Below are 23,448 nucleotides of genomic sequence, written 5' to 3'. Positions count from 1 at the left end.
GCTGGGAACTTGAACATTGGAAGCTGCTCTTTCTTCTGGTGCTGCTCCTTGCCTGAATTACAAATGAAGGCAGATCTGTAAACATTCAATAAAAAGTGTTTGTTTTGCCTTTAAAGAGAGGGTCATTTGGGGGCCCAGAGCCACAGGGAAAGTGGGAGCGGGTGTTTTCAAGTCCCTGGAAACCCTCTGATGACCCCCCCCTCCCTTTCCAGCAGGAGAAGCTTTGTTCTGCCACATGGCAGCCCTGCCTTGATGCTCCTTCCTCTGCACCGATCGAGGCCCCTCCCGGCATGGGATTAAACTGCCGGAATAACGTTTCCACAAAGTCTTGCCTTCCTTAAATTGGCCCATCGTGCTACTTCAGGGGTGCTTTGGGAAAGGGGCACCCCTGCCCGCCCCTCGGGACACCCCCAGAGAGACCCTAGAATTGTCTGTCACCTGCTCCCTTGAGGCTTCAGGCAGTTTATGAGCTGGGGAGGGCGGGGGGGTGGTGGTCTGCTCTGTCAGAGTGTTGATTGCATCCCTGTGCAAGGACAGATATTAGCGGCACGTTGCTCTCCAATTCCCAGCTGCAAACCGAAGGCGAAGGACGGCATTCGTGTTGGCAGAAGGTGTTGTAAAATGCATGAGGCTTTTTTCCTCACCACGTCTTGGAAGCCGCGGGTAGGGAAAAACCGAGAGCGCCTTGAATCCCAAAGCAGGCAGGAATCTGCCCTCCCGGATTCCTTGGGTCGCTCTGGCTATGGATTAGCAAAGACTGGCCCCGTCTTTCCCTCTCTCTTCTTTCCAGAACCTGTTTTTGTTGTTGTTTGCAAGTAGCCTCCCCCCCCCCCCCCCGCACCCCATAATGGCCTTCTTGCCTTGTTCGATTTGCACGGAAGGAAAAGAGGCGGCTGCTGCTGCTGCCTTCGGTCACTGAGCTCGCCTTCCTTCCCCGCCTGGCCTAAGGCTATGCTGAGATTTCTTGCCCGCTTGTACTGTTGCAGCAGCTCCGGCGAAGAATTTTCTGAGGATGACAAATGTATTCTGAGTCGGTACGTGCCTTTTGTTTTCTTTATGGCATCCATCTCGTCGCCTCCCCCCCCCTCCGCACACCCCTTTCTTCTTGTCATTTCGGGGTGTTTTTTATTTTTTTCCTGCTACTATTGGCCAGAAACCAGGTTAATAGGTATTGAATGTAGCTCGGTGCTGCAGTGTGACTGGGGAAGGTGGAACAATAGTAGTGCCAGCTCAGTCTCGGGGTGGGGAAGACCAAGGCAGTCTTTTTATAGACCGAAGCTGCATTGTGGTGCCTGGTGGTGTGCAGCCTCTCCCCCTTCCTCCCTCGCCCTCTCGCGCTTTTTTTTTTTAATGTACACTGCAGTCAGCCCTTCTCTAATGAGGCGGTGGCACCATCAGCCAGCCCGAGCCCTAGCAGCGCCCGCCTGCCCGCTTTAGGGGACGGCGGGGGTCAGGAGGAGAAGCCCGGCAGCCCCCTTGGCAGCTTGGAAACGCCGGCTTCACATCCTTGGCAAGCTGGCTTGGCTGGTTCCCAGCCGGAGCAGCCGCCGCCGCCGCCACCATCCTGCCTGGGAGAGTGCGTGCGTCTGGAATGGAAGCCCGAGCCGGCCGTCTGTTATGGAAACGCTGTTTGCTGTTATTGTAGTATCGCGGTGACCAACATGCCATTGAAATGGAAAACGAGCTCGCCTGCTAGCTGGAAGTTCCCCGTGCCTGTGCTTAAAACCTCCCGGTCATCGCCGCTTTCTCCAGCGTACATGTAAGTGAGAGAACGGGAGGGCATCTTGAGGTGGGCATGCCTTTGCAAGATTACATCCCCCCCACCCACCCCCAGCAGAGTTTGGCTCTTTCTCCTCCCCCCCCCTTCCTCTATTTGTGGTTCTGTATTCTCCAATTGTGACATTGGTCTCAGAATTTCCATTGTCAACATCCCATTCTCCCTCCTATCCTGGAATGTCGGCTTCTCCTTCCTCTCCACCTCCACCCCGGTGGAGGAGTTAGGTGTTGTGTTTTCCTTTGTTGGGTAAAGCAGGGGAGAATGGAGGAGATTCTTCACACTCTTCCTTTTTCTGTGTCCCTTTTTGAAGTTTTGAAGTGGGGTCCTTGGTCTACAGTGTAGATCTGAGAGGAGTAACTCCAAAACTCTTCCTTTCTCTAGTTGCTTTTCATCATGAGATAACGCTAAAAACGCCCACCACCCAGGTGTCTCTTTCGGGACTCGATGTGATGTGTGGGTTTTCCGTGGTGAAATACTGGCTGTCAGAAAAGTCCCAATTCTTTAATCCAAGTAATTTGTTCCTCTGGTTAGATTCCCTTTTGTCTCTCAGAGTCAAAATTCAAACATTGGCTTTGCAATAGAGCTGCAGCTCAAGATTTTAGGTTTCTAAAGGACAGGCTCACGTTTTTCATCGATGAGGGATGTATTTCTGGCTGAGGTTGAGCAAACCGCCTGGCACGGAAATATGAAAAGAAAGAAAGCTTGATTTTGGTGGTTTTGCTCGTTATTTGCACGAATACCGTGATCTGAATGCCTTTTATAGCTTTTATGTCTGAAAAAGATAAAATATATCTCCACAATCTTGAATTTGGTTTCCTTAGGTCTTGTGTGAATGAAACGGGGTATTTCAAATGTTTTGGATTTTATCTTAGCTTGCTTGTAGACAAGTCGTCCCCTCATCTAAGATTTTGATAGAGACTTCTACCTGTCTCTTTGTTGTTATTTCACATTTTATTTTATGAGACATACAGTATCTTTTTGCTGCGAATTGCTTTTATTTTTTTTAAAGCATCTCACAAACTTTCAGCATTTAACAGTTAAGAGCATTTTTCCTAGATCCGAAACATGAAAGAAAACGTTACACTAGCGTGTTGAAACAGAAAGGAGGGAAGCGTTTGTCCATCTGAGTTAGGAACAGAACATTTCAGTTAATTCAATATATGTTAGACCAAGAATTAGAAGGAGTCTCGGAAACAAGTATCGAAATACGTGTCTTAAAATGTATTTGTTAAATGTGTAAAATCATTTTTTTTTAAAAAGCCCTTTCATGTGCAGTTTAGAGTGTGTATTTCATAATGATTTATGTAATTGCAGAGCTCAAACATACTCATCAAGTTCATTTGTTTTCTTTAGTAAAATATATGTTGTACTTGACCTTTAGACCAAAAAGGTTTTAAAATCTTAAGGAAGAGGCTATATTGGTAATTGTAGGTTCAGCACAGTTTATCCTTAAGAAGACACAGAAATATTTTTAGTCTTTATGAATATGAAGTGCTTTATGATCCATTGTCCCAAGCACTACAGGTCCTGCTTTCTATTGCTCCTTCTATACCACCCATCTCCCCTGTTTCGCCCACTTTGCCTCAAGCAGGTGAATTCCTCTCCCAGGTATGCTTCCAGATTAAATTTAGAAGTCAAGAAAGAAGCCACCTGAAGTCTTGTGCTCACATTATACATTTTGAGTAAAAGAACAAAAAGTTTCCCACATCTGTTTTGTTGATAAGTTGTTTGCCCACCTATAGATAGAAGACCTGCAGTTGGTGACTGATCTGTGGGCATCAGGGTCCATGCTTGTATCAAAAGATGGATCGCCATCAAAGATTCTCAATATTGAGAATTGGACTTAATAAGCCCCATACATATTTCACTAATGTCCAGAATAGAATTCCTATTCTGGACACAGCAAATTATCCATTTTGTAGGAAATTGGGGAGGGGATTTGAGATCCCCCTGAGTTAAACTGGAGAAGAGGAAAGATCCAGCTGTAATTCAAGAGAGAGATGCAGGCTTTTATGATGTGGTGATTAGATATAGACTGGATGTTATTTCCTGTGTGAAAACTTTATCGATTGGAGGAAGGGGTAAACAGTTAGGTCTTCTCCTTGCATCATGATGATGGAGCTTGGTCAGCAGATGTATTCCTTGACTTACGACCACAATTGAGCGATACAACCAAAATTTCAGTTCTGAGACATTTATTAAGTGAGTTTGTCCTATTTTATGATTTTTCTTGCCACTGGTGTTAAGTGAATCGCTGCATTGTTAAGTTAGTGACAGGGTTGTTAAGTGACTCTGGCTTCCCCCTTGACTTTGCTTGTCAGAAGGTTGCAAAAGGGGATCGCGTGACCCCGGGACATGGCGACAGTCATAAATACGAGACTACTTCCAAGCATCTGAAATTCTGGTCAAGGGGATGTCTGTGAAAAACACTCATAAGTCACATTTTTCAGTGCCATCATTGTAACTTTGAATAGTCACTAAACGAACAGTTGTAAGTCGAGGACTAACCTGCAGTTGAGTGGATGATCCTAATGTCACTTGACCAGGGCAAGTAGGGCCTTGTGCCTGTCCAAAATTCTCACCTGTGAAACTAGCCTGCATCTCTTTCTCTCTCTGTCATGGTTTCCTTGCTTCAACTGTGGAATTGAAGACTTTGCATTCAAGCCTCTGGTGTGTGCAAAGATCAGGGATGAGTTAGTGGTCATGGAAAACAAGAGGTCATCAAAATGTCACCTGCCGCAGTTCACTTCTAATTTAGGCCACAAGAAGGCCACTGTTTAGTACGTGAAGGGAATTTGCTTCTCAGATTTTATTCTGGAGCTGTGAAATGCACATGGAGAGCCATTTCCCTCTTCTGAAGAGTGCTTGCCTTCTGTCTGTCTGCCTGGAACTGGGTATGTCTAGTCTGGTGAAAAGAAGGACTAGGGGAGACATGATAGCAGTGGTCCGATATCTTAGGGGTTGCCACAAAGAAGAGGGAGTCAAGCTATTCTCCAAAGCATCTTAGGGCAGGACAAGAAGCACTGGGTGGAAACTAATCAAGGAGAGAAGCAACTTAGAACTAAGGAGAAATTTCCTGACAGTTAGAACCATTAATCAGTGGAACAACTTGCCTCCAGAAGTTCTGGGTGCTCCAACACTGGAAGTTTTTAAGATGTTGGATAACCATTTGTCTGAAGTGGTCTTGGGTTTCCTCCCTAAGCAGGGTGTTGGACTAGAAGACCTCCAGGGTCCCTTCCAACTATGCTATGCTATGCTATGCTATTCCATATTTTCCATTCCATTCTATTGTATCTTTTTCTATTGTATTCTACCTCTTTATCTGCAGAGATGACTTGTCAGCATGCTTAGGACCAGAGCAAAACCTCACCTAAAAAGAGGCAGCTTTCTTTCTCCCTCCAGTTTAGCAGATATTTTTTATTCTTCGTGCTTTCTTTTTCTTTTTTCCCTACGCAACTACTTTACCTTTGGACACCGTGAACCCCTTGGAGTTTGCCAACCTTTGGAGTTGGGTTCCAAAGAGCTCGTCTGTGGGACTACACTGAGTTGTATCACCATCCTGCAGTTCAATGGGTGCACTGTCCCTTTCGTTTGTTTTTGTCGATGAAAAACAAAGTTGATCCTGCCCTAAGATCGAAATTCGGATGCTCAGGAGCAGCAAAGTTTTGGGGCTATCAGAGGAAGCTTCGCTTCTTTTGAGGATGTGAGGTTATCTAAAGACCATCTCTTTCATTAGCTCTGCCAAAGAGGTTAAGCAGAGGTTGCTTTTTTATCTGTCATTTCAAAAGGGTTTCATGTTTTTTTGTTCACTGCTTGTTTGAAAGGATAACATTTTTGATTGTAAGTGGCCCGTTGTGTCTGCAGATTGAAAAATAGGCTAGAAAAAACATTAAATGGAAGAAGGCGGATTCTTCTTGTGCCACCCTGGACGGCTTTTCCCCCCTAGGGTGAGAGTAACCCTCCTTCAGCCATCTTTTGGCCTCCTGAGTTAAGGGCATCTCTGGATTCTAATTCTTCTTCGTTTCCATCAGCCTCTCGGTTTTGGAGACCGTTACTAGATTTGGAGGCTGCTCTTGATGTTTAGAAAGAAAAGATAGTCTAAGCTCCTCTGAATATTCATGAAATGGAAAACATCATGAAAAGACCCCTATTTTGGACCGCTCCCCGATAACCCAGAGCGCCTTTGATGGGTTCCTAAGCACCAGACAGAAGGCGACCTTCTGAAGGAGCCCTAGATCTCTTCCTCCGCCTTCGTAGAAGATGCCAAAGGGCAGCGTGAGCCTCCTCTGGCATTAGTGCCAAGAGCCTCCTTACCCGCCTCGTCTTTCTGAAAAGCGTGGATGGTGCTTGACGCATCGGGAGAAGATAGTTTTGCCATTATTTAAGCATCTGCTATGCAGCTTTGGAAAATAGAGCCGACAGAGGCTTCGGGCACGTTGAAAATGAAATGGGGGGATGAAGATGCAGCCAGCCAGCCAGCCCATCCATCCATCCAGGGTGCTTGGACAGGAGGAGAAGCTTAGGTTGCCCCCATACGCTAGTGGGGGACTAGATGGGGGCCTGAAGCCATCTTTTACTTTGATAGCTTTATGAATTATTGGGGGGGGGTTGGGATTTGGATGACCGTGTGATGCTACAAGATGGCATTTTAACATTTTTTCAGCCAGGCAAAATGACAGAAAAACAAGATTAAAATATCGCTCTGGGGTTTTGCAGTTGGAACAAATGAAGCCACCTTCCTTAACTGCACTGAGAGCGAAAAGCAAGCTTTGGGTTTAAGTGTGTGGCTTGAGCTGACACGGAGTGCTACGAAAAAGGACCTGGGTACCTTTTATTATCCACCTGAAACTGGGATGTACAAAAATAACCCAAGCAGCGTCTCATGTTTCAGACAAAGTGGGGGGGAAACTGGGCACGGGAGGGCGGAGCAGAGCAGTGAAATATAGGATCACTAAACTGAACACCGGTTTAATTTATATACCTATATATAAGAAATTGGATCAGCGAGACGAAGAGATGAGCAGTTGCTTAAAAAAAGTTTCAAGGAGCTAGAAATGTGCACTCAAGTTTTTGTGCCACTTTGGAGTTGAATATTTGTGATGAATTGCTTTTTGAGAGTTCCCAAAATATTTGCGAGTGATTTATCTTTAAAAGAAAACTCCTCCATGCATGTTCTCCACCCTCTTCCTGCCCAAGTAGTTATTTGGATCCTCGTTTCTTTGCTGGTTTCCCCATACACACCCTACTCTGATTCTTGTAAAGGGTAGTCCTGATTCTTACAGAATTTAATGTGGATTAAAAGTCCAACTAGTCCTCTCTCTTTTTTAATATAATGCCATCTATTGGTCATAGCTATGGGAATGATTAGAAGGTTAATTAACTTTATGAGGAATTCTTGAAAGCAATAGCAATTCAGCATTATCCCCAGAAAAGCCTAATCAATATATTTAGTCTCCTTATTAACTAATTATTTATAAGGGTTGGTGCCTTAGCTTTAATGAGTGTCTATAAAACACCCTTGGTAAATATGTCTAAACTAAATATCTCTTCATTAAAACTTTTGAGGGTCTTTTGGGCGCATAGTTGACATAATGAGATGACTCAGGTACTTGTGGATTTGGGGTCTTTGGGTTCCACAGCTCTTCAATGGGGGAGCTGCTGGTATTAGAAAGCAACATGGAAGAAGGTTAAAAAAAACCTAGTTAAGTAGGCTAGATATTTTTTTCCAGGAATGCAAGCTTTTTGTGTACTGGATAAAGAAGCCCCCATATTTTCAAACCCTACTTGTGGTCTGGGAACTACTGTTTATCGCAGGTATGTCCAACCATGGCAACATTAAGACTTGTGGACTTCAACTTCCACAAATCCTAAAGTTGCCAAGATTGGACATCCCTGGTTTATCAGATCTGGTCTAGTCCAATATTCTGGCCCAGTAATATATATCTTTATGACCTAATGGGCTTCAGGAACATCTTGCAGTGATTCTGGAGGGAATACTTACTTCGTGTCGAGCTAATTTTCTTGCAATGCACTCAAAGAGATGCTTTGGTCCATATTTTATATTTAGCCATAATTCTGTGAAGAGGGAACCTTCTGGAGAGCTGAGGTTCAACCTGTAGATGAGAACGTGGATGATTTCTGTTCAGCTCGGACCACAAGAACGCAAGCTGATTTTACTCAACCGAAATGTGATTTAACCTATTAGAAATTCTTTGCTGTCGCTGCTGGTATCAAAGACAAGTCTGAGCGCTGTAATAAAATAATAATAAAATAAAATAACAGGCATCCATCCTGTCTGGAAGACTAAACTTCAATTGTTGCACCAACATCTGCCATTCTGTGATTTGTTTAATTTTTTTCCTACCTCTTGTGGTCTGAATGTACTAAAAGAAACAGATTTGGGTTTTGGGGCTGTGTAAAGGTTTATGCAATTAATCAGGATGTGACACGAGACATTTCAGGTTATTTATGGGTTGCTAATTGTGGTGCACAGCAGCATATTCAGAAAGAAGCTTTAATCTTCACAAATCCTTGTGGTGAGGAACCACCTGGTCACATTTGAAATAGAAACTTGCTAAATGTGTTCTGCATTTCCACACTGCGTGTTCCATGTATTTCACACCCATGCATCAAGCCGCCATTTCACAGTCCACAGTCCTTGTTTAGAGTTCTTTTTTATGGCTAATCTCCAAACAATTTGTGTTTTCACCCCCAAATGTTCAAGTTTCAGAAATTCCTTTAAATCACCCCAGTTTCCCTACTCGATGCAAATAAATAGCAGCTACAAGCATAACCTGACAGAATTTATATTAAACCAACTCTGTTTTTAATCAGGATTATTTTTTAATGTAGGCAGGAGACAATTGGTTTGCTTATATTTGGGGGAGCAGTTACCCTGCTGAAGTAATTTCTGAAACCCTTTTTGAGGCCAATGTTTTACCTGCATGCTCAGAGATGTTTTCTAAAGAGGCTGCAAGTTATATTTAAACATTATGAAGAAGAGCGGATACTCTTCTTCATGTCAGCACGTGCACGGAAGGCACAGAAATTACTGTATGTAATGCGATATCCCTGAGCTTTTTATGGACACAGGTGCCATAAAGGCCTCAGCATGTCATACATAGAGCACTTAAGATCTGGACAGACAGAACTTTTGCTTGTAACCCCTCCCCCAACTCTTTTCTACCCCTCAGTTTCCTATTCAGCTGCAATGAAAGTTTTTAGGTTCCTAAAAGGTGGAAGGCTTTTGAATCCCCAAATCTTGAAAAACGGAATCGAAAATTGCCAACCATCTTAATTACAGGAAAAATGAAAGAAAGTTATTAGCTTCTTGCAATGAAGGCTGAATTCAGAAGGAGAAACTGCCCCGCACTTTTTAATATTTAATAACAACATTTATAATAGGAATACGAACCGGGTTAGCTTCCCTTTGAGATTGGCTTACCGATTCCTGCATGTTCCTGCGTTGGTGGTGGTGCTGGTGGCAGGAGGAACAAGCAAGCTCTGACCGGAAACCGTTGTCGTCTTACTCTTCCTTCCTTTTTCCCAGATCTTTGGTTGAAGAGGAAGAGCCTCACATGAAAGTCACTCTGGGGAGCAGCGATATGGGCTTGTCTGCTCACCTGCAGGCGTCGAAGGCAGGAACCACCCGATTCTTCACCAGCAACACTCACAGTTCTGTGGTCCTCCAGGTGAGTGAACACCTGGAACGGAGCCACCGGCCAGGTGAACTTCTTTGGGAGCAGGTTCTTCCCTTCCAGGGGGGAGAGTTTCCTCCAAAGGCTCATCTGTTTGGCGGTGTCATTGCAGCCCAGGTCACCAAGCGACTGGGAAGGAAGCACAGAATGAGTTCCCCTCCTTGGGCTCGGAGGACTTCGTCTCCCTTGGTTGGAGCGTGGCTGCTTTTCCCTGTGATTGAAGGAGACCCGAGCTTGACATGGTCCAAGAAAGAGGGGGGAGGCGGGCAGCCTTTGGCCTGCAGATTATGTCCGAAGGCCTTCAAGGGAATTTGTCAGGCGAAACAGCCTTTCAGTGTGAATGTTTTGCTCTTCCATTGGCCTGGAGCGTGAAAAATTCAGTTTCATTATCTAGCAGCGGGCTGTGCCGAAGTCCAGGCCCGTCCTCTGACTTCGGCTCTCGAAAGCAGCCCCATTGCTCCTCTTGCTGATGCTTTGTGTTTGCAGTGGCCGTGAAACGAGGCCAAACCCCATCCCTGGCATTGTTTGCTGTCACCAACTAGGTGGCAAAGTAGGCTATACACGGCTCTTTTCCTGGGAGCATTTTAAAGGGTGGGAAATTGCTGGGTGGGCTGGCCTGGGGAAGAGCTACAGCCGGTGTAAAAACGAGCCCAAAAGCTTTCGGAAGTGGATGGCCGGGCACAGCTGATGCCCCAGGATCCTGCCTGTATTCTGGGAACACCAGAAGCCTTTTGTTCAGTGGGGTAACTTAATAACCCTCCTCCTCCTCCTCCTCCTCCTCCTCCTCCTCCTCCTCCCCCTCCTCCTCCTCCTCCTCCTCCTCCTCCTCCTCCTCCTCCTCCTCCTCCTCCTCCTCTGGCTAGCAGGAGCAGAGCAGCCTCCCCCCTCCCCCGGGGTTCCCCAGTGACGCTGACCCTGCACTGCTTCTGCAACCCCAGGAACAGGCGCTCCAATTGTGTGGGGCTCCCCGTAGCCCAGTGCCCCATTCGAGGGGGAGCGGAGCTGATGTCGCCGGTTCTTTCTTGCAGGGTTTTGACCAGCTGCGTGTAGAAGGGTTGCTTTGTGATGTGACCTTAGTGCCAGGCGATGGAGACGAAGTGTTCCCTGTGCACAGGGCTATGATGGCGTCTGCTAGTGATTACTTCAAGGCCATGTTCACAGGTAAGGTTCCCTGCTGGTGGATCTGGTGCCGTGCATGGAGGCCAGTGGACGCCCCTTCCTGGGTGTTTCGGGGGTTCAGTTAATGTCAGGGGTGACATGCCATTCTCTCTGGTTTGGAAGAAATGTCTGGAGTAGCCTCTGACTGGCTGTAACCCTTTTGTGTCTAAATTTGTGTTCCCAGGAGGGATGAAAGAGCAAGACTTAATGTGCATCAAGCTGCACGGTGTGAACAAAATAGGTTTAAAGAAGATCATTGATTTTATTTATACGGCGAAACTTTCCCTCAACATGGACAACCTGCAGGACACTCTCGAAGCGGCCAGTTTTTTGCAGATCTTGCCCGTGCTGGACTTCTGTAAAGTGTTTCTTATATCTGGGGTAAGAGAAATGAAGGCCGTGGCTTGGAGGCTCCTCTCTTCAGCTACCCTTCTTTTAACCGCAGGGGGGCTGATCTTGCAAAGGGTTTTTCCCAAATGAGCCGGACCGTGTTGCTCGAATTAGAGCAGGAGCAGTTCTTCTGCAAGGCAGCTCCCCACAAAACACAAAAGTCCCTTACGCACTAAACGCAATTAGTCCTCGACCTGCGTGCATGCAGTATCACACAATTAAATTCACCTTTAGGTCGACGTGCTTCATAGGAAAAACAGTCAACGCCGTCTATAAACTCTTTTGGAATAGTTCTGCAAATCAGACTCCTGGAAGCAGAACCATTTATTGAAATAAATAAATCTTCTCTGCCAAGTGGGAGGTTCTCAGCTGTGGGAAATCAGAAGGCGCCCATTATAAATTGCTTTTGACCGCAAAGGAGAGCTGCTATTTTCAGTTTCGTTGTGTAACAGCTGGGTTCTTCTGGAGAAGGTGCCACTACGCAGGCCTCACTTGCAGCCTGGGTTGGGTGACTCCGTAAGATGGAAAGAGGGGTATGTATTTTGATGGATGCTCAAGGATTGAAGGAAGGACAGAGACAGCTGAGCTATTCCGCTACCTGCATGTAAATAGATCTTAAACAGATTTTTAAAAAATAATGGGACATCTAATGTGCAGCTTTTCAGAAACCAGTGGGTTTTAAAAACACGGTACCATCCAAGTCACAAATAATGAAAATACCAGCCATTTATACCAACAAGGGAGGGGAAAGGGAGACTTTCTAAACACAGTTGGATTTTCAAGATCCATCAGTTTTAGCGGCTGTGGCCGAGAGCTGGGGAAAATGGGGCGGAGCCATTAACTCAGAGAGGAAAACATTCCCTGCACCTTTCCTGATAAACGTGTCCTTTTTCTTTCTCAGGTATGCGATCCTAGAACCTGTGTTAAGCCCTGGTGAAATACGAGTTGTGACTACACAGAGTTGTGACTTTCTCAGCCTCAGCAGCTTTAAGACGTCGAGCATGCTGACTGGAGGATTCTGGGAGTTGAAGTCCACACATCTTAAATCTGCCGAGGTTGAGAAACACTGATGTGGAGTAAGAAAATTCAGATCCCAAAAACAGTCTAGGATGTCTGAATTACGGGCATCCAAACATGGGCCACCAGGGGAGACTTTGTGTTTTTTATCCCTGGATTTAGCCGCAGGGCTGCAAAATCTGCAGTCTGTTGGTCCTCCTGGCAAACCTATCAATTGCCGGTGTCTCGCAAACATTTCTGTTCTCGTTTCTGCTGCTGCTGCTGTTTCAGTTTCCTGTCTTCAGCTAGGGGTGGTGGTGGTACTTGCAGCTGATGCCACCTCTTGCTTTTCAATTTTAGCTGCCTCTGACGCTTCCTGCCACCCCTTCGCCCCTTGTCTAAATTTTGCAATTCAGAATTTTCAACCACCTTTCAAGGAAACCCGATTGGGGTTTTTCTAGCCTTTTAATTCCCTCCTGCAATTTCAATGCTAAGAGTGAAAACCTTAAAAGGGGCTGCCCCCTTGCTCCAGTCCGCGTGTGGTTCTTCAAGGTAGCATCCCCTGATGGAAACGGATGCAGTCTTACTGATAACAGCAGGCAGGAGAAGACTGGAGCAGGGCACCAGCAAAACTATGGGCCAGTTTTTCCAGTCTGTTGTAGCTCCAGCACTTGATGCTCCATGCACAGATAGTTGCTGAAGAAATGAAAGCCTTGTGCAGTGCTTCCAATGCTGCTGTCCAATTGGGACATATTTTGTCCATTATGACATGTTGGGAGTGGCTATAAAGCCTGTGGAGACAGGGAATACTGTAGTACAGGTAGTATTAAACGCTAATAGGTCATCTCTTACCTTCGTAGGTGTCCTTGGAGAATTGCGTTGAGGTGGGGCGGATTGCCAACACCTACAACCTCACTGAAGTAGATAAATACGTGAACAATTTCATCCTCAAGAATTTCCCAGCCCTGCTAAGTACGGGGGAGTTTGTGAAGCTCCCCTTCGAGCGCCTTGCCTTCGTCCTCTCCAGTAATAGCCTTAAGCACTGCACCGAGCTGGAACTCTTCAAGGCCGCCTGCCGGTGGCTGCGGTATGAGGAGCCGCGCATGGAATGCGCCGCAAAGCTCATGAAAAACATCCGTTTCCCTCTGATGACGCCCCAGGATCTCATCAACTACGTCCAGACCGTGGATTTCATGAGGACCGATAACACTTGTGTCAATTTGCTCTTGGAAGCCAGTAACTATCAAATGATGCCCTACATGCAGCCAGTGATGCAGTCGGAGAGAACGGCCATCCGCTCGGACAGCACCCACCTGGTGACCTTGGGAGGCGTCCTCCGGCAGCAGCTAGTCGTGAGTAAGGAACTGCGGATGTACGACGAGAAAGCGCACGAGTGGAGGTCCCTGGCGCCCATGGACGCACCCCGATACCAGCACGGTATTGCGGTGATTGGGAACTTCCTCTACGTGGTTGGCGGGCAGAGCAATTACGACACGAAAGGGAAGACGGCTGTGGACACGGTTTTCAGGTTTGACCCTCGCTACAATAAGTGGATGCAAGTAGCTTCCTTAAATGAAAAGCGGACCTTCTTCCACCTAAGTGCCCTCAAAGGACATCTCTATGCCGTCGGTGGTCGCAATGCAGCCGGAGAATTAGGTAAGTTCCATCTTGGCAAGAGAAGCTTAATCACCGTCTAATCAGGATGTCGTGACTCACTGTCAGATGGTTTTCCGGCATCAAGATATATTATGCCAGAGCGTTTCCACAGTCTACGAAGGCAATTCGACCCGTTTGGAAAAAGGAGCGAAGCTTTAGTCAAGCTATCACTGGCTCTCTGGGGATTTAGTAACCACGGCATTGCACGCTAACCTGTATCGTATTTTTTAAAAGGAGTGTTTAGAAATAATAACGGTGCCGCTGTATATTATTATGGTAATGCAGAGTTTAATTGTCTATCTTCCCGCATGCCAAGAGGAATAATGAACGGGCCTGTTTTCTTCTAACAAATGAATTGTGTATTGATTTTATGCAGGTAGCGCTGATCTGAATTTATTTTGAGCTTCTTTTGTCTGACGTGTGAAGAATTAAGTGTTGGTGACCGGCTCTCTTAGTCTGGCCTGAGCATACGGGCTCACTTCCTGGCCCCCCTTGTGAGCAAAGCAAGTGAGCTGTGTGTTTTCCACTTAGGACCCTCATGTGGGGCTTCCTCCTGATAATTTAGCATCTTCCTCTTATAAATACCAGAGGCAGGAAGCCATGTCTCTGCCGAAGCTCCCTAGGCGAGCAGCGCCGTTGCTGCCTGACAATCCTTTTCTAATTTCTTCCCTCTTGATACGATCTGTCACTTCTTAGTACTTGTCTTCAGGGTTACCTTGAACAATCTGTGGGCTGTTAAATAGTTTGCATCGATTTCCATAATGAGCTGGATCCATTTGTATGAAAGTCAGGCTCTGGCTTGGTGGTCCTGTCGATTCTTAGATCGAAATATTCTCTCTTTCCGTTGAGCTGCGTCGCAAGTCATTTTTTTCACTTTCACTGCAGCTTTTGAAGCCTTTTTTTTTTTTGGCAGCAAAAAGTAGAAAGAATCCTTGTAACTTTTCTCTGTTTCCTGTGAAAGGCAAGAAAGAAGAAAGATGAATAATATTTATTCATTATTAATCATGTTTAGATGGCAGGGAATCGGCTGTAGCATTCTTGGGGCAGAAACCTCCCCCACGAATAGTCACGTGGCTCTCTGGCCCTATTGGACTGCCACGCTGAGAATTTGGCAAGCAGTTTTTTGATTGCCGTTTGTGGTTGAGGGTAAGCCCCACCTACATCACTGCTGACAGGCAAGCCTTATTTGCTTAAAATTGAAATAATAAGAAACACGGTCGCAGAAGTTCAAAATCCAACAGACAGTTCTACAAAAGTTGACACTTGGGAATAATCCCCAAAGGCAGGAATGATTAAGGCTACTCAAAACTCCCATCTAGGAAGAGATGAAGCAGAAATAAAATCCTGGAGTTTGCTAACGTCCCCCAAATTTAAACAAATGATCTGCTATTGCCCAGAAGATCTTGTTTTAACATGGAAAAATCACAGCACCGTAAAAATGGTGTAAAAAAAGTATTATAATAACAATAACTGTAGAGATCTGCCTGACCTATGTAATATGGAGATGTTCTTTCTGGTTGTGCTAAGGATTGGCCTGGATGATGGCCAAGTTCTTGTCTAATGCTTATCCTCTAATTAATAAGATCATTCCTAAGTGAAGTAGTGAACTCTTGGAGTCTGTAGCGATTCTCCCTCCTCCAGGTCATGGTTGTCCCAAAGGTGCTTTTTCAGGAGGCAACTGGACTTTCTTGTTTTTTTTTTCTTTGAAGATGTTTCGCTTCTCATCCAAGAAGCTTCTTCAGCTCTGACAGGATAGTGGGCAGTGAAAGGATTTATATTCCTTGTAGACAGCTGGTCATTTGCATCCTTTTAAAGGATCCTTGAAGCACTTGGAGGTTTACCTGTGTCCTCAGGGTCACCTGAGTTGCACAATTTTTTCCCTCTGGAAATCCATTCCTACTCCCACACCATCCAAAGAGTTTTCATCACAAATTGTACAGATAAAAGTCTGTAGAGATTCTCAGTTATCCAGGTCATGGTTGTCCCAAAGGTGCTTTTTCAGGATGAAAAACTGGACTTTCTGGTTTTTCTTTTGAAGACATTTTGAAGACTTCTTCAGTTTCTTGGATGAGAAGTGAAACATCTTCAAAAGAAAAAGAAGAAAGTCCAGTTGCCTCCTGAAAAAGCACCTTCGGGATAGTGAACTCTTGGTTTACTAGAGGGCTGACAGCAGCAAAGTGCGTGTGTGGTCAACTAAGGGGCAAATGGAGAGATTTCAGAATGGGTCAGAAGTCCTGATGATGATGTTATCTATCCGGTTGTGTCCCACTCTTAGCAGTCTGAGCCACCAGAGGCCCTCTCCACATCTTCCAATCTTCCACTCTTTCTTTCAGCTTTTCTGTGGTCTGGTCTCTATGCTCCGGCTGGGGTCAACTCTTGATGGCCTTACAGAAATCTTAGTCTGGAGCAGTGAAACTAATTTTGTTCTCGGCCGTGGAGAAATCCATGCTTTTGGCCGGTTTCACCTCTGCTGAGAAGGTTGGCCAGAAACAGATGGCCTTACCTCTCCAGACATGATGTCCTGATCATGTGGACCTCCCTCAATTCGAGTTTTGAGTGGAATATCATATGGAGGTAGCATGGCCTGGATCGGAGCCTGAATGGGGAAACTGAGGCCTTCCTTTGTCTCCACAGTCCCAGCTGGAACATTTACAGTGGAGGGTCTTTGCTATTCCCAGACGCCCAAGCTCAGTCCCCTCTTACCCCATGCCATAAGCTTGGTGTTGTGTGTATATGCTCATATTTTTATTTTTAGAAGCATGAAGTCACTGCATCCGACTGCAACGGAGGCCTCGGGCTGGATCCGGTTCTAGTGGGATGCTGCCCTGGGGAGAGAACGGATCGAAAAAGGAGGGGGGCAGAGGAGTGTTTCCAACCATGATGGCTGCCCTGAGTAGTTTGGGGAAGCAGCCACAAGAATCTGTGGGACGTGGAAGCTGCCTCTGCTCGTGGAAATCCTGCTTGTACATTCAGACCATGACCTGCTGCCACCTCCCGTGGCCAGGTCTCTCTGAGGAGCAAACCTGGGAGGCGGTAGGGGAGGAATTCTTTCATTCCTGGTTCCTCCCCCAAAGAACCTTCGCGTTAGAAGAGCTGCAGGCTATGCGCTCCCTTGGAATCTTTCTGAAGACCTTTTTTTTAAACACAGATTTATTTTAATGCCAGTTAATGTTTACCATGGTAGAGGCTTGGTGTTTTTCTGCTCCGCACCTGAATACCCTGGCTCCTTCGTCTGCGGTGTGTGCAAAGGTTATTAATGCGGTGAAAGGCCTGCTTCTTAGAAAGCTTTCATTCTTGTGTTTCTGAGGAAAAAAGCAAAGAAGAAGATCATTCACAGACATGCAGGCGTGTGTGTGTAAAAATAAAAAGCAACATATGTTTAGAAAGGGGGGGGAGCTTTGTTGAGCTTTTCGACCTGTACGACCCCCTTACAGGTGCCCTGTTCCCATGGCTGTTCCATGGCACGTGCTTTCTTTAAAAAGAGGCAACGAAAACTTTGCTCCGTGTCTATTCTCACATCAGGGGACTGAAAATAGAACGGGCACCCGGTCAGAAACATGAAACCAGCAGACAGAGAGAGAGAGTCTGTTTCCGACACTGATGGCCAGATCATCTGTAAAACGGTTTTGTTCATGAGGTTGTGGAAAATAAATCCATGAAGGCGGAGGGTTTCTGAAACGAGCTTCCTTGGCCTCAGAAGAGAGGCTGCCCCACAGCAGGAGAGCCAGAGAGGGCAGCATTTCGGGGTGGCCTTAGCCCGTCTGTGGGGCCAAGGCTTGGAATCTCACGGCCTGCCTTCCTCAGGGCTGGGCATTTGGGGCCATTGGATCAAATACAGGGAATCCTTGACTTACAATCACAACCGAGCCCAACATTTCTGTTGCTAAGCGAGACGTTGGTTAAGTGAGTTGTGCCCCATTTTACGACCTTTCTTGCCACAGTTGTTAAGTGAGCCACTGCAGTTGATAAGTTAGTAACGTGGTTGTTAAGTGAATCGGTCTTCCCCCACTGGCTTTGCTTGTCAAACGGTCAGAAAAGGGGATCACGTGACTCCCTGGGTGCTGCAGCCGTCAGAAGTACAAGTCAATTGCCAAGCATCTGAATTCTGATCCTCTTTTCCCAACAGCTACGGTGGAGTGTTACAACCCCAGAATGAACGAATGGAGCTACGTGGCGAAGATGAACGAGCCCCATTATGGCCACGCGGGGACTGTCTATGGGGGTCTGATGTACATTTCAGGTGAGCCAGCCCCGTCGTCCACCCTTCCCCCTCCGAGACTACACCTGCAGACCTCCAGTGCCAGGTATCTTCCACCCTCAAAGAGACCTGAGTTCTCTTTCACTCCTCTTGAGTTCCTCCCCGAGATGCTTCAGACGAGACGCAGGGTTAAATCTTGGACTTTCCTCTTGAAGAGAGTTATTTCAGCCGGCCTTCTGCGATAGCCACGCCTTCGTTTGTTTACGATGCTCATTCCTGATCAGACTTAGAATAACAGAGTTGGAAGGGACCTTGGAGGTCATGTAGCTGGGTGGCTGATCTTATAAATGTCCCCTGTTGGGAGAAATGGATCCTTTTCACTGGGATGAGAGGTGCCACTGTATAGCCTAGCAAATCCCACCAATATTTGAAATCCCTGGGCTAAACATTTGAACCTTATGCATAGAGCTGGGGATCTTTGGAACCCAATACCATGTACCTAGAATGTGGGGCACTGGGGAAAGGGGGATGAGGAGCCAGAAAAGCTTCCTGGGAGACTTGGGGCTGCCTCCCCCCCCCGAAATAGCCCAGAGCCCACTGGGCAGTGATGAAGGTGATTAACAGAGCTGGAAGGGACCTTGTAGGTCATCTAGTCCAACCCCCCCGTCCAAGCAGGAGACCCTATATCATTTCTGACAGATTCTCTTCTTGAAAGCCTCCAGTGATGAAGCTCCCACAACTTCCGATGGCAACTTCTATTCCATTGCTTGATTGTGCTCACTGTCAGAAAATTCCTCCTTATTTCTAGGTTGAATCTCTCCTTGATCAGTTTCCGTCCATTCTTCCTTGTCTGGCCTTCAGGTCCCTTGGAAAATAGCTTGACCCCCTTCCTCCTCTCTGTGGCAGCCCCTCCAATGTTGGAAGGCTGCTGTCGTGTCTCCCCTGATCCTTCTCTTCACTAGTCTAGCCAGGCCCAGTTCCTGCAACCGTTCATTGTATGTTTTAGCCTCCAGCCCCCTAATCATCCTGATTAAAAGCATTGAGACCCAGATTTTGGGCCCTTCTTAGCCACAGAGGTTACCAGACCCCACCCTCTGCCCTGCCCTGCCCAGCCCCCTAACAGGACTGGAGGAAGGTGAGCGTTCGTGACCTTGAACTGCTAGAAATCTTGGAAGCAGACAATGAGCCGTGTTTTCCTCAGAGGAGGAGAGAGAACAAGCTACGTAATCGGTCGATTCACTTTGTCTGATTCACACACACATGCCCTGGTTGAAAACCTGGGAACATCTGTGCCAACAGGACTCCCCCCCCCCCTTCACAGCGAAGTTGCCTTGGGTGGGTTGGAGGGTGGATACCTATGTAGCAAGTGGTCTTCCCTCCCCCCCCCTCAGCCCTTCCTCTCAGCATTTGGAGGGCCTCATCCATTCAGCGGGGGAGGGGGAGGATGATACCCCCCCTTTGCCCACTGAGCTGTGAACTATAGGGAAAGGCCAGACTGTGAGATAGGTGGTATGCACAGATAGTTCTCGGTTTACAACACTACATTTAGTGACTATTCAAAGTTACAACAGCGCTCAAAAAAGGGATGACCATTTTTCTCAGTTACGACCTTTACTGCATCCCCACGATCATGTGATCCAAATTCAGATGCTTGGCGAGTGGTTCATGTTTACGGCCATTGCTACGTCCCAAGGTCAGGTGATTTCCCCTTTTTGCAACCTTCTGACAAGCAAAATCCATGGGGAAGCCAGGTTCACTTAACAACGGTGGCAAGAAAGGTCACAAAATGGGGCAAAGTCATGTAACAAGTGTCTCGCTTAGCAACAGAAATGTCGGGCTCGATTGCGGTCGTAAGTCGAGAACTACCTGTAGACTTGATAAAGTGAGAAACCAGCGTACTAGTAAAAGTTTTGGCTGGCCTTGGGGCTCCCCCACCGGCTCTTGACGGAGTATCTGCCTTTCCCCTCCTCCCAGGTGGCATCACCCACGACACTTTCCAGAAGGAGCTCATGTGCTTTGACCCCGACACGGACAAATGGACGCAGAAGGCCCCCATGACCACGGTGAGAGGCCTCCACTGCATGTGCACGGTGGGGGATAAGCTCTACGTCATCGGGGGCAACCATTTCCGGGGCACCAGCGATTACGACGACGTGCTCAGCTGCGAATATTACTCCCCCACGCTGGACCAGTGGACTCCCATCGCGGCCATGCTGCGCGGCCAGAGTGACGTCGGGGTGGCTGTCTTTGAGAATAAGATCTACGTGGTCGGGGGCTACTCGTGGAACAACCGTTGTATGGTGGAGATCGTTCAAAAGTATGACCCAGAGAAGGACGAGTGGCACAAGGTCTTTGACCTGCCGGAGTCCCTGGGGGGCATCCGGGCCTGCACACTGACAGTCTTCCCCCCAGAGGACAATCTAGCTTCGCCTTCACGGGAGTCCCCTCTTTCGGCGCCTTGAGAGCGGTCCCAGGGGGGCTCGCGGGACCCTTGCTCCCCTGCTGCACCGTGCCATCGGTCCTCTCCTCGTCTTCAGTAGTTTCTGTGGGGCTTGCACTGGCAAATCACGGGTGGGATGGGCTGGGGCTCTGAGGAGAGGCGTGGCGGTCCACGGGGTGTTTGGTGTGGGGAGTTTCTCGCGGTGGGCCTGGAAAATACTGGATTCCACAAAGGCTCAACGAAGGAGGAGGAAACAATGGCGCCTCCTGTCGGTTTTTAACTTGCAGGAGAGGGAAGGAAGAAGAAGAAGGGCTGAATGGCACCTGTAGAGCCCCTTGGCCAAGCCTGGAGGAGAGCTTCCTCATGGGTGGGGAGAGGGACAACCCCCCTCCCTCCCTCCCTCTGGCCCCGGCTGCCTCCCCACCCCCCACCCCCCTTCGAATGAATGGAGCGTTTTAGACTTCATGCCCGCAACTCAGCATGAAAAGGCCCTGCAGGAGTTTTGAAGTGGTGAAGGAGGAAAGGTCACCTGAGGTGACCTTGAATCTGTACACGGGGGGGGGGGGCTTCCCCTCATTGCCGCCCCCTCCCCCCCATTAAAAAAATGAAGCATTAACTGAGGGTTTTTGTTCTTTTTCTCTTTGCCTTCTCTCTCCTTCTCCCCCCACTCTGGCCCTCTCCCCCCCCCCGCTTCTCCCTCTCGCTGGGTGATTTGGGGCCTGTGTGGCCTGGCAACTCCGTGAGATCTCTACACTGGATTTCAAAAGAGACAAGGGCTAGAACTCTCTCTGGTTGAGCCACTCAACGTTTGACCAAACCGTTTCCTCCGGATGAAAATGCGCCTGTGGGTCTTGCCCCTCCCCCGCTCTCAGCCCCCGGGCTCCTTTGCCTCTGACCCCTCCGTATAAAATCTCAGTTCAGACGGTTATTTAGCACAAACACAGCTTGAACAAAGCTGCTTTTTGCTCAGAGAATTCAAACTCTACCCTGTTTTCTTTTGTTCAATAAAATCTTTAACTGCAATTAGTTGGGAGTTTGTTCCTGAAAGAAAGGGCTCCTTTCTCTTCCTTGCCTCCGGTTGCCAGGTAACACTTTTATGTGTATGTTGTGTGGTGTGTGGGAAGCACAACCGGCTGGGCTTTGGTTCTGCAGGAGCTTCCAAAGGGGGAGGCTTGACCTACTTCCCCCCCAAACTCCCCCAGGACGCCCAAGCAGAGCCTGGGGGGGAGCCGGTCTTTGCACGGGACAGGCACCGCCTACTATGGGGGCTTTGCCAGGCTGGGCCGAGGGTCTCTGGGGAAAGAGAGGCCTGGCGCCCCAGGCTCACCGAGAACACCCTATCAGAAGCTCTACTCAAAGCAACAGACTCTACTCGCACCTCGTGGTGTGATGGGCGGCAAACTAATTTAATAAAATACATCATCCCATCCTTGCTTGTTTCTTTCAGAGCCAGCCTCCCTCCCTGGAAGCTTATTTTTAAGGCTGGGTTTAGGTTTTGTGTGCGACGCAGAACCGGGTCGGCTGGCCGTCCGTCCAAAGGGGCCTGGCAGGTTCAACGGCTGTGAGTCAGCTCTTGGACGGTGGTGACAGCCTGGAGCTTGGTCATCTGGTTCAAAAGCAGAGCCTGGGGTGTGCAGTTCGGGCACTTGCTGTCCAGAAGGATGGCCAAAGCCAGGAGAACGCCGGTCCTCCAGATGTGGAAGACAACCGGCCTGGCCATTGGTGAAAGATGCTGCCGGTCGTAGCTTGTCAACACTAGGAATCGTCTCTAACCTGTGGAATTCATGACAGCCGTACGTTCTGTCATCTCTTAAGGCCAGGTTAGATGGGGATATTCTCGGCCTCCAGTCACCTTTGTGTAGTTGGGAGGCTCAGCTTTTTTGCAGATGTTGAGACATGGAGTGTCCAACCTTGGCAACTTTTAAGACCTGAATTCTGGGAGTTGGTCCACAGGTTGGACCAGGGCCTCCTTTCTCTTTTCAAAGTGGCCCTGCCTTCTCTTTCTCCTCCACTCATTCTGGGCATGCTCAGCTGCTGTGGGAGGGCCCCGTGTTGAGGAAGGGGCTTCTGCGCTCCTTATATATTTCAGCCCTTCCACAGTGGCAGCTGTTTCACTGGGGGGGGGACAGGACTGAGTGCAGCTGCAGGAAGCTGTTGGTCCAGCTGTCAACACCCGATCTCTTGGAACTCCGCAGGGTCTGGCTGCTGGCAGGGAGCCTTTATGAGGAGTCTCCCTTATGCTTGGTCTGATGCAGTGCATTCAACCCTTCCTGGGGGCTAGAGTTTTATTTACTTGGCAAACTGGACTTTCCTCCCAGAAGCTCCCCCTTCCCAGAAGGCCTGTGTGAAATAGCAAGACCAGTGTTGTGGTCCGCCAACAGCCTGCAGAGCTGGCAATGGAGTCGGACAATGATGAGGCTGAAGTGAGGCCAGGGCCTTCGGGAAGTGATGTGCGGACTCCGGAGCCTCCAGAGACTGACAGTAGAGAGGCAGAGGAACAGGAGGAGCCTGTTCCTAATGCATGCATGAGAAGAGCTGCCAGAAGGCAAGAGCAGCTCAAGCAAAGAGGAAGACTCGGGAGTAGGGCCAAGAGATGATTGGCCCCTCCCAAAAGGCTTAAAACAGACCAGCAATGGCGTTTGGGCTTTGCCGGAAAACAACATTGGTAGCTTCGTCTTCTGCTTCATCTACGTCTTGCCTTTATTTTTGTGACTTGTGAACGTTTGCCCAGAAAGGCCTTTGGCAGTTTGCCTAATTGGACCAAGGTTTGTGAGAAAACTGAGGAATTTGTGTTGGGAGGAAGTTGTTTTAATTTAGTTGAATGATGCTGAGAATGAACTAATTCTCAGCTGTTCGAATAAAGTTTGTTTTTTTCACGGACTGAGTTTCCTACTACCTACCTGGGCCTGGGTCACAACAACCAGCACTTTGGGTGCTTTGAGGTTCCTCTCCAAGTGGCCTCTTATTCTAAAGGCAACACTGTTCCACCTCTGATCTAAATGTGGAACAGGGAAGAAGGAGGTTGTGGTGGAACGTTTATGGATGATACCACTCTCTCTCTCTCTCTCACACACACACCGCAGAAGTTGATTTGGGGCATTCAGGCCGCTTCTATTTCTCTTTGGCCTGGGGTCTT

General features: G+C 47.9%; 1 protein-coding gene across 5 annotated transcripts in view; it reads left to right on the top strand.

Moving 5' to 3' along the window:
• KLHL13 (kelch like family member 13) overlaps window positions 1–21,183 on the top strand; it is a 38,569-nt gene extending 17,386 nt beyond the window's left edge. For 2 of the 5 annotated variants that reach the window (XM_058197209.1, XM_058197211.1), the window contains exons 3-8: window positions 9,327–9,468; window positions 10,503–10,635; window positions 10,817–11,013; window positions 12,879–13,674; window positions 17,801–17,914; window positions 19,847–21,183. In XM_058197209.1, coding sequence (XP_058053192.1) covers window positions 9,327–9,468; window positions 10,503–10,635; window positions 10,817–11,013; window positions 12,879–13,674; window positions 17,801–17,914; window positions 19,847–20,334 — 1,870 coding nt within the window. In that variant the 3' untranslated portion in view covers window positions 20,335–21,183. Of the gene's footprint in view, window positions 1–936; window positions 1,035–1,362; window positions 1,760–9,326; window positions 9,469–10,502; window positions 10,636–10,816; window positions 11,014–12,878; window positions 13,675–17,800; window positions 17,915–19,846 lie in introns of those variants that run through there. The other 3 variants (XM_058197206.1, XM_058197208.1, XM_058197207.1) reach the window with 3 other exon arrangements.
• The last annotated feature ends 2,265 nt before the right edge of the window (window positions 21,184–23,448 follow it).

This window comes from Ahaetulla prasina, chromosome 11 (assembly GCF_028640845.1).
Source record: "Ahaetulla prasina isolate Xishuangbanna chromosome 11, ASM2864084v1, whole genome shotgun sequence".
Lineage (NCBI taxonomy): Eukaryota > Metazoa > Chordata > Lepidosauria > Squamata > Colubridae > Ahaetulla > Ahaetulla prasina.
This window is presented reverse-complemented; position numbering and strand designations above follow the sequence as displayed.